Here is an 11,709-nt window from a genome sequence, read left to right as displayed (position 1 = left end):
CTCAAATCTGTCTTCTTCTCTTCATCTTTTCTGCAACTACCTTATTCAAGTTTACTATTATCTCCCACCTGATCCACTGCAATAGTCACTTAATTGTCTCATTCACCCATGAGGGCCTCCCTCTATTGCACAATCACAAAAGTTATTTTAAACTGTACATTTGATCACATTGCTGCTTAACACCCTCCAGTGGATTCCACTGTATTTATAAGCTAAATTCCATGGCATGGCCTATAAGGACCTGAATAATTTTGTTTTTTCCTATTTTTCCTATTCCTTTCTCTTTCTCTCTTCCTTTGTCTCTGTCTCACTCTTCAAGATATACTGGTCTTGTTAAGTTTTTCTAACACTCTAAATATTATTTTTCCTTAAAGCCTGCACACTCTGCCTAGTATGTTCTCCCTCAGCACCCACCCCCCGACTATTGCATGACTAGCTCTTTCCCAGTTTTTATATCTCAATTTTTTAGACTTTCCTTGACCACCCAACCAAAATACCACACATCTACCCACCCAAACACACACACATATAGCATACTTCCTATTTAGGGTCCATCTTTTAACATTCAGAGTATTTATCGAATTTCAAAATTGTTTTATAGGTGTTTTCCTTGTTTTTACTCTGTATCCCCCACTAGAATAACTCCACAAGATATATGGAGTATTCCTGACTTGCTAAAAAATTATTGACTTCTTCACTGTTTTATTTTGAGCACCTATCAAAAAGTTTAGCGCATAGTAGGCACTCAATAAATATTTATTGAATGGATGAATGAATGTATTACATGCTTAATATGGACCAGGAATTGTGCAAAGCATGTACACAGAATTAACACGCCATTCTGTAGATCAGGAAACTGACTCTTAGAGAAGTGGTATACTTATACAAGGTCACAAAGCCAGTAAGGGGACAGAGCTGGGATTTGAATTTAGTTATGTCTCTTTTCCCTCTATCGTACCATCTCCCCACCATCACTATTTCATTATCACTTGACTGTGCCTCCTCTACTAATGTTTAGAGAACTTGCTATAAAATAAGTTTAAAGAATTTGACATCCTTTGACATGATGAAATATAATACATATAATTTAGTTCATTTGGAATTTCTAAAGCAGAGAACATATTTGATCATTAGGAATTTTCATTACTGATGATAACCCCGCTAGCAGCAGTAGAAACAATCAGAGTAAGATGTCCAAGGATAGAACATTTCCCCTGTATTTTTCAAAGTAAATTTTTTTTAAAAAATGGGCATAGTTACAGTTTCAATACCCCATACATTCTATATAACTGAAGTCATGGATTAAGTATCTAAATGGACCCTGGGTGACTGTAGTCAAATTCATTAATTAACATTAAAAATCTTGAAATTCAAGAATAAAGACAATTATGTAAACAAGACCACTTGGTATGTATGATGCCTATAAGCAGTTTGATTTTTCACTAAAAATAGCATTTGATCAATGGTCATTCTTCCTATTTCTTTAGATCCAAATCATGGCTAGCAGTGAAGAACAAAATAAGACCCAAATTTCAGAATTTATCCTTTTGGGTTTTGGGGATCTCCATGGCCTTCAGTTTCTCCTTTTTGGGATATTTCTGGCCATCTATGCGGTGACTCTTATGGGTAACATTGTGATCCTAACTGTAGTGTCAGTTGATTGCTCCCTTCACATGCCCATGTATTTCTTTCTTGGACACTTCTCCTTCCTAGAGATTGGCTACACCACTACCATCGAGCCCACAATGCTGAGGGCCCTGCTTTCAGCTCATGAGCCTATTTCCTACCCAGCCTGTGCTTGCCAGTTTTATTTTTTTGCTTCCCTGGTTGCAACAGAGTGCTTCTTCCTAGCTGTAATGTCTTATGATCGCTACATAGCTATCTGTAACCCACTGCATTACTCCAGCATCATGAACCACTGGGGCTGCTTACGGCTAGCTGGTGCCTCTTGGATGGCTGGGTTTCTGGCACCCATCCTCCTCATGGTCCTCATTTTTCAGTTAACATTCTGTGCCACCAATGAGATTGACCACTTCTTCTGTGATTTGAAGCCCATCATGAAGCTGGCATGCACTGATACCCAAATAGCTGAAATGACCTCTTTTATATGTACCTCATTGTTTGCTCTTGGTCCCTTCCTGCTGACCTTGGCTTCTTATATTCACATCATCGTCACTATTCTGAAGATTCCATCTAACATGGGGATGCAAAGAGCCTTCTCCACTTGTACCTCCCACCTGACAGTTGTCACCCTGTATTATGGGACACTGGGCATTGTCTATGGCTTCCCGTCAGAGCCTGGGTATGAAGAATTATTGAAGTTGCTTTCCCTTCTGTATACGGTATTTACCCCTGCCCTCAACCCTATCATTTACACCCTAAGGAACAAGGATGTGAAGGCAGCTCTGAGAAAACTGGTGCAATAAGGGATGTAGACCTGGTCAAAAGAAAGTTTGAATTTCCCATTAGGTCTTGGTACTTTCAGAAACCCAACAACATGTAAATCTTTCCATAGTGTCAAGAAGAGTTACTGTGAGATTCATGAATTTTCCTTTGTTCCCTTAACTTTCCCCACATTAATGAAAAGGAAGGGTGTGATGAATGATAGCTTTCTTTTTTTTCAACACTTTCTAGGTGCCAAGCATTGTTCTAAGCCATAAGCATGCATTATTGTGCTAAATCTCCACAGCAACATTGTGAGGTTGCTACTGGAATTACCCTCATTTTACAGATAATACAACTGAGGTCCAGAGATTAATTCATTTGTTGAAGATCATACAGCTAGAAATCAGAATTTGATTTTTAACTCATTTGCCTAGTACCAAACCCATGGTCTTTCCAGAGACTGAAGAGAACCCCAAATCTTGGAGCACCCAAAACGGTTGTCTTAGACCAGAGATAACATTATTGGGAACATGATTTAGATGTAAAGTGAGAGGAAGGAGAAAAGTTTTATTTATTTATTTATTTATTTATTTATTTATACATACTAAATCTAATTTAATTCCTATCAAATTTCTAAAACAATTACATATCTTTTGGAACTTTGGCTCAATTGCTGCTTTTTAAAATAATTCTTAATTAATATAGAAACTAATACAAGTAACATAAAATTTGGAATATAGTATTTGATGTTGGTTAGACGGTGGAGGTGGGATAATAGGCAATGAGACTTCCATCACATTCTGTGATAGAGATGTATAATGCAATTTAAATCCCAGCCTCCCTCCTTTCCTCACAGAAACTGTTGATAAAAATGTGTGAATTGATATGTGAAAGATGTTCTTTGATTAAAATTTGTTGTAGTTTTTCATTGCAAGATTGTTTGTAAGAACAAAAGATTAAAAGTTACTTAAGTGTTCATCAGTAGGGGGCTGGCTCAATAAATTAAGGCCCATCCACAAAATGGAATATAATGCATCCATAAACAAACAAAAAGAACAAAAAAGAGTGAGGCAGCTATGCACATGCTTGTATGGAAAAATCTCCACCATATATTATTAAGTGCAAAAAGCAAGATGTAGCACAGAATTTACAGTATGGCACCATTTGTGTAAAAAAGGCAAAAGAAAGAATATCTATACTTATTTGATTGTAGATGCTTAGACTATTCTAGAAAGATACATATGAATTTGGTGATATCAGTTGCCTCTGAGTATAGAAACTAATTGGGGAGGACGTATACCTTTTGAGATGTGAATCATATAAATAAATAACGTATTAAAAAGCCATCACAGTTTAGCAAACCATTATAAATTATACAAAAGTTAGAATTGCTAAACAGCTCCATTTCATATACCAACATGGAAGCACTTCTAGACATTTGGGAGGCTTCTTTTCTCCCACAAGCAAGTTATAAGCTCCTTGATGGCAAAGACCTTGCCACTTACTTCTGTATTTCCCACTGTGCCCTACATGCCAAAAAAAAAAAAAGTTCCTAGCATAGATGTTTGACGTAACACTTGTTATTATCATCCAAGCTAGGAGAGCTCGAGATCCACTGAGCATAACATTACCAACAACTCGATGTTTTTAGAATGGAAAATTCAAAGGGGAAAAGTATGGGAGCTGTATTTCTGATGTTCTTCTTAGTCCACCATAACAGTGCAGCTGTCAAGGCTAGCAAGTATGTGGGCATGAAATGAAAATGATTTCCTAGACTAATCCTTACAATCTCACCAGAGTGAACTTCCTGTAATGTAGATCTGGCCACATCTCTCCTATATTTAGTCACCCCCTGCCACAAGCACTCCTGATTAGGAACAGAATAAAGGTCTCATAGTCTCTTGTGACTCCATGACTTTTCACGCAATGTTTCCACTTTTGCCTCTGCCTCACCACCTCTCCTGGGTTACCTCATTTCCATCCTTCAAAGCCCACTTCAAGTATCAAATGTCTAATGTCACAAACTCTTCAATACCTTCCCTGATCCTTCACCACCTCTCTAAAGTTAGGTCTTCTTTTCTCATGTTACTGACGCACTTTGCACATATTTCTATTTTAGCATTGATTGCATAGTACAATAATTGTCTGCAGATGGTTATATCTCTCCACTTAATAATGAGTGCTTTAAGGAGAAAGATCATGTCCTATTCATTTCTGTCTCTACTCCGCTTTCACCTACAGTTCTTTCCAGCTCCTGGAATGGGGCCCGGAATAGAAAAAGTACTTAAATAAATGCTTACAAATAAATATAGTTATTAAATTATTTGATCAAAGACAACCAATTAATTAGGAGATGGGTCAGATGTCTGTTTGACACCTAGTCTTTTGTTCTTGTATTATGTCATGCTGCCACTTACTTTCAAGGTAGTTGTTCACTTGTCCAAAGTGGGGGTTGAACTACATATGCTCTTAAGGATACTTCCAGTTACAGAAATCTGAGGTTTGGCTTGGAGAAAATTTGACGATAGAATTTGTAGTGAGGGGTGGAGAATCTTGAACATTTCCCCTTAGGGCCAGGAAGCAGCATTGGCCTGAGGCCTTGGAAAGGTAATCTAAATTATTCATTCATTCTCTTATATATTTAACATATTTTTGGGCACTGGCTTATATGGGACATTGTTCTAGGCACTAAAAGAGTAAGTTTAATGTGAATTTACCCTGCAAATTTTCCAGTCTAACCACTGGACCATTTACACACTACCAGACAAAGAGCCTGAACCCAATAAAATTTTTTTTTTTAACTATACCAAGCTAAGTGAAACACAAAGGCTTGATCTCTAGGGAATGGGACTGGCCTCTTTTGAGGAGATTATCAATTTCTAATGCCCATATTCCTAACTCTGGAGTCATATGACCAGGAGATTTATGGGTTTTTGATGCATTGGAAGAAAAAGAAATGTGGCAAAGAAGAGGGAGGGATATTCCACCTGGAAAATTTAAGAGTCATAGCCTACTTCACAAAACCAGCTACCATCTGCCATTGAGAAGGCAACATGTCCATGGAGAGCAGCAGTTAGAGCTAATTGGGTTTCTTCTTTTTAATACCTGAAGCAGGGCCGCACTGAGATCAGGCAAGGAGATCTATTAAAGGCAAGCTCTTCTCTGCATATTGCTTAATTCAAAGTACTTAAAGAGGCTGATTACAGCACATTCTTTCCAAGAATAACTGAAGCTCAAAATGGTGGTTTGTGTAAGTTGAGGGATTTGATTTTTAAACTAGAATGCAAATTAAAAATCCTTTGACAAAAACATAGGACAAATGGGCAATGCCTTAAAGAGTAAATGCTTTTGCACAAGCCACATTTCAGCTTGGCCTACATGAAACCATGCATCTGGATAAAAGTGAGAAATTCAGGCAAATGTTCAGCTTTATGGGTACTGCATATGCAAAATGTCCAGATAGTAACTGCATTTTCTGCAACCTGGATGAATTGCAGTATTGAATAGTGCTTCAAAGACTGGGCTCACCACTCAGACAGACTAGCTCTTGAGTCATGGCTCTGTGACCTTAGACAAATTACTTGCCTCCTTTATCTTTAAAGCCCTCATGTGTAAAATATAAATACTAGTATCTACCTTATTTCATAAAGTTATTAGGGTGAAAAGTGATAATGTATGCAAATGCATGTTAATTATAGTTTCAGCTATTATTATTGTTGTTTCCATCATTATTGTCATCATCATTGAATGCCATTGCACCCATTTCTACTCTGATATATTAAAAATAGTATAGAACAGGGAGGCATCTGAACAACTACAAGCTGATCTGACAGCCAAAAGCAGAGGCTAGAGTTATAGAAGCCAATATTCTGAGGCCTCTCGGTTTACTATCATCTTTGGCAAGAAAAATACAAGCTGGGCACCAAGGTATTTCATGTTAGTTGACTGAGCAACTTTGTGAAATCTTTGGACCCTGATGTACAACATCTCGCTTTCAATGGCAGCCCAAACTGGACTGGCTACATCTTATTCTTTCTTCAGGTACCATATTTCCTTCTCTCTGTACTTAATTCCCATGTTTCTTTTGCTAAAATCCTTCTGATAGTAAGTAATGAGAAGGGGAACAAAAGGGTTGCCTAATAGGAGTAGAAGGCAAGCTAGTGAGTAATGGACCCATTAGACTGCTAAAAATTTGGTCCCTATCTGCTACTCGAACTTCATTGTGTACCATCATTCTTTTTTTTTTTATTAAATTCAGTTTTATTGAAATACATTCACACACCATACAATCATCCATGATATACAATCCACTGTCCACAGTATGATAACATAGTTATGCGTTCATCACCACAATCTATCTCTGAACATTTTCCTTACATCAGAAAGAACCAGAACAAGAATAAAAAATAAAAGTGAAAAAAGAACACCCAAATCATCCCCCCATCCCACCCCATTTGTCCTTTAGTTTTTATCCCCATTCCTCCACTCATCCATACACTAGATAAAGGGGGTGTGATCCACGAGGTCTTCACAATCACACTGTCACCCCTTGTAATCTACATTATTATATAATTGTCTTCAGGAGTCCAGACTGCTGGGTTGGAGTTTGGTAGTTTCAGGTATTTACTTCTAGCTATTCCAATACATTAAAGCCTAAGAGGTATTATCTATATAGTGCATAAGAATGTCCACCAGAGTGACCTCTCGACTCCATTTGGAATCTCTCAGCCACTGAAACTATTTCGTCTCATTTTGCATCCCCCTTTTGGTCAAGAAGATACTCTCAGTCCCACAATGCCGGGTCCACCTTCATCCCCGGGAGTCATACTCTGCGTTGCCAGGGAGATTTACACCCCTGGGAGTCAGGTCCCACATAGGGGGGAGGGCAGTGAGTTCACCTGTCGAGATGGCTCAGTTAGAGAGAGAGAGGGCCACATCTGAGCAACAAAGAGGTACTCAGGGGGAGACTCTTAGGCACCATTACATACAACTTTAGACTCTCCTTTGTGGTAATGAGCTTCATAAGGGCAAGTCCCATGCTCGAGGGCTCAGCGCATCAAACCGCCAGCCCCAATGTTTGTGACAACATCAACACCAGTCCAGGTGAGGATGTCCAACACATCCGCACCTTCCCCCAGATCCTCGGGGCTGGGGAGGGGGAGGCTGTAAATATATTTTTTATTATCTGCCCAAATTACTCTAGGATGTGTCACTATTTCACTCCAGCCTATACTAACCTACCATATCTCACTTCCTATTCAAAGCTCCATGCAATTGTGGTGTTTGAACGAATCGACTGTAGAGTTGTACCGTTTAGAAAATTTAGATCCTGTACCAAATAGATATCTATTCCCTTGGTCTCATATGAAAGTTGAAGTTTTAAAACACAACCAGTTTCAACCTTTATCCTTTGGCCTGGCTTGCCCTGGTCTTAACCAGACCCGCTTCATTCATATCACTAATTGAAGTCTGGGCTCTTTTTCAGCTTTTTTTTTTTTTGACAGTGGCTGTATGCACTAATACTGACATTCATATCTGCCGAGCTCTAGCTCTGAGTTTCAGATGTCTCAGAGATGTGCATTGTTCCAGAGACCAATCAGGTTATACCCTAGGGGATCAACATCTCAAAGTTTAGAGATAGGCCTTACAATTCAGGGAGAGTTAACTGCTGTAAGAGCTTACAATCTAGGGACTATTACAATTATTGTGTCCACGTTAGGCTATGTTCTAAGATTCAATTCTGAGTTTACACATTGTAGTTAGTCCATATTGGTGAGGCATCATCCCTCTCACCATGTTTTCTCCAACACTTTTACTCCTATATATATATTTTCCTACAATTTTATAGAGTTATATTCACATACCATACATTTATCCACAGTGTACAGTCAGTTGTTCATGGTATCATCATAAAGTTGTACATTTATCACCACAATCAGCACTTGAACATACTGATTCCTACAAGAAAAATTGTTTTTGTTTTTTTTTTTTTTTTAGCAATAAGAAAAAATGATAAAAAGAAAAATAACATGTCATACAATACAATATACTACTAAGGACAGCAAATAACACCACTACCAAGAATCCCATATGACTCCCCTATATCCCCCTCTCATATACATTTAGCATTGGCATATTGCCTTTGTTACATTTAATGGAGGTATATTACAATGTTACTGTTGACCATAGACTCCAGTTTGCTTTGATTATGTTTTTTCCTGAATACCATCCCTTTTTCAAATTTCTACATGGTTGACATTCATTTGCTTTCCCACATGCAAAACATTTTTTATATTTGTATATTTAGTAACAGTCATTGGCCTCTCCAGTTTTTGCCAGGTTATACAGTCCCAGTCTTTATCATCTATCTTTACCTCTGGTGTCATACATTCTCCTATCCCACCTCTTTCAGCTTTACTCACAGACATCTTTGTTCAGTGTACTTACAATACCGTGCTACCATCACACAGTATTATGCTATCTATTTCTGGATCTATGCAATCAATCCTAAACATTCTGTAGTCCTTCAGCATCAAATGGCTGATCTCTGCCCTCTTTCTATCTCCTGGTCGCCTGTGTTGTCAGCTTTTAACTCCCAAAGTTTGTTCATTAATGTCTGTTCATATTAGTGAGACCATGCAGAATCTGTCCTTTTGTTTCTGGCTAACTTCACTCAACATAATGTCCTTAAGGTTCATCCACATTATTACATGATCCATGTCTTTGTTCTGTCTTACAGCTGCATAATATTCCATCATGTGTATATACCACAGTTTGTTTATCCACTCGTCCTTTGATGGACATTTGGGCTGTTTCCATCTCTTGGCAATTGTGAATAATGCTGCAATAAACATCGGTTTACAAATGTCTGTTTGTGTCTTAAGTTTCAGTTCCTCTGAGTATATACCCAGCAACGGAATAGCTGGGTCATATGGCAAATCTATATTTAGCTTCCTGAGGAACCTCCATACTGTCTTCCAGAGTGGTTGCACCATTCTACATTCCCACCAACAAGGAATAAGTGTGCCTCTTTCTCCACATCCTCTCCAGCACTTGTCATTTTCTGTTTTATGGATAATGGCCATTCTGGTAGGTGTGAGATGATATCTGATTGTGGTTTTGATTTGCATTTCCTTAATAGCCAGTGAAGTTGAGCATTTTTTCATATGCTTTTGAGCCATTTGTATTTCCTCTTCAGAAAAATGTCTGTTCATGTCTTTTGCCCATTTTTTAATTGGATTGTTTGTCTTTCTGTTATTGAGATGCAGGATTCCTTTATATATTCGGGATATTAAACCCTTATCTGATATGTGGTTTCCAAATATCATCTCCCATTGTGTAGGTTGCCTTTTTACTTTTCTGACAAAGTCCTTTGATGTGCAAAAGTGTTTAATTTTGAGGAGATCCCATTTGTCTATTTGTTCTTTGGTTGCTCGTGCCTTGGGTGTGAGGTCTAAGAAACCACCTCCTTTCACAAGATCTTTAAGATATTGCCCTACATTTTCTTCTAAGAGTTTTATGGTCTTGGTGCTAATGTTTAGGTCTTTGATCCACTTTGAGTTAATTTTGGTATAAGGTGTGAGATGGACATCCTCTTTCATTCTTTTGGAAATGGATATCCAGTTCTCCAAGCACCATTTATTGAACAGGCTGTTCTTTCCCAGTTGCTTCGGCTTCACTGCCTTATCAAAGATCAGTTGTCCGTAGACGCGAGGGTCTACTTCTGAACACTCAATTCGATTCCATTGATCAGTATATCTGTCCTTATGCCAGTACCATGCTGTTTTGAGCACTGTAGCTTTGTAATATGCTTCAAAGTCAGGTAGTGTGAGACCTCCCACTTCGTTCCTCTTTATCAAGATATTTTTGGCTATTCGGGGCACCTTACCCTTCCAAATAAATTTAGTTATTGGTTTTTCTATTTCTGTAAACTAAGTTGTTGGGATTTGAATTGGTATTGCATTGAATCTGTAAATCAGTTTAGGTAAATTGCCATCTTAACTATATTTAGTCTTCCAATCCATGAACATGGTATGTTCTTCCATTTTTTCAGGTCTTGTTCAATTTCTTTTAGCAGTTTCTTATAGTTTTCTATGTAAAGGTCTTTTGTGTCCTTGGTTAAGTTTATTCCTAAATACTTGATTCTTTTGGTTGCTATTGTAAATGGGATTTTTTTCTTGATTTCCTCCTCTTGTTGCACATTACTTGTGTATAGGAACACTACAGATTTTTGCGTGTTGATCTTGTAGCCTGCTACTTTGCTGTATTCATTGACTAGTTCTAGTAGCTTTGCTGTAGATTTTTCTGGATTTCCTACATATAGAATCATGTCATCTGCAAATAGTGAAAGTTTTACTTCTTCCTCTCCAATTTGGATGCCTTTTATTTCTTTTTCTTGCCTAATTGCTCTAGCTAGAACTTCCAGCACAATGTTGAATAACAATGGTGATAGTGGGCATCCCTGTCTTGTTCCTGATCTTAGAGGAAAAGCTTTCAGTCTCTCCCCATTGAGTGTGATGTTAGCTGCGGGTTTTTCATATATTGCCTTTATCATATTGAAAAAGTTCCCTTCTATTCCTACCCTTTGAAGTGTTTTCATCAGGAAAGGATGTTGAATTTTGTCAAATGCCTTTTCTGCATCAATCGAGATGATCATGTGGTTCTTCTGCTTTGATTTATTGATGTGGTGTATTACATTAATTGATTTTCTTGTGTTGAACCAGCCTTGCATACCTGGAATAAATCCCACCTGGTCGTGGTGTATAATTCTTTTAATGTGCTGCTGGATTCGATTTGTGAGTATTTTGTTGAGGATTTTTGCGTCTATATTCATTAAAGAAATTGGTCTATAATTTTCTTTTTTTGTAGTATCTTTGCCTGGTTTTGGTATTAGGGTGATGATGGCTTCATAGAAAGAGTTAGGTAGCTTTCCCTCTTCTTCAATTTTTTTGAAGAGTTTGAGCAGGATTGGTACTAATTTGTTCTTGAATGCTTGGTAGAATTCACATGTGAAACCATCTGGTCCTGGGCTTTTCCTTTTTGGGAGCTTTTTGATGACTGACTCAATCTCTTTACTTGTGATTGGTTTGTTGAGGTCATCTATTTCTTCTTGAGTTAATGTTGGTTGTTTATGCTTTTCTAGGAAGTTGTCCATTTCATCTAAGTTGTCTAGTTTATTAGCATATAGTTGCTCATAGTATCCTTGATTTCTGCAGGGTCGGTAGTTATATTTCCTTTCCCATTTCTGATTGCATTTATTTGCATCTGCTCTCTCTTTTTTTTTGTTAGCCTAGCCAGTGGTCCATCGATTTTATTGATTTTCTC

General features: G+C 37.8%; 1 protein-coding gene across 1 annotated transcript; it reads left to right on the top strand.

The window, feature by feature from the left end:
• The first annotated feature begins 1,496 nt into the window (after nucleotides 1-1,496).
• On the top strand, nucleotides 1,497-2,426 carry LOC119522435 (olfactory receptor 11L1-like). Its single transcript, XM_037820910.1, has one exon. It carries the CDS (start codon nucleotides 1,497-1,499, stop codon nucleotides 2,424-2,426), a length of 930 nt encoding a protein of 309 aa, XP_037676838.1.
• Nucleotides 2,427-11,709: the final 9,283 nt, after the last annotated feature.

The sequence above is a fragment of the Choloepus didactylus genome, chromosome X (assembly GCF_015220235.1).
Source record: "Choloepus didactylus isolate mChoDid1 chromosome X, mChoDid1.pri, whole genome shotgun sequence".
In the NCBI taxonomy this organism is placed as follows: Eukaryota; Metazoa; Chordata; class Mammalia; order Pilosa; family Megalonychidae; genus Choloepus; species Choloepus didactylus.
Note: the sequence above shows the minus strand (reverse complement) of the source record. Positions and strands in the feature narration are given on the sequence as shown.

Coding starts and splice junctions, on each gene's coding strand:
- LOC119522435 (XM_037820910.1), top strand. CDS start 1,497: ATGGCTAGCAGTGAAGAACAAAATAAGACCCAAATTTCAGAATTTATC.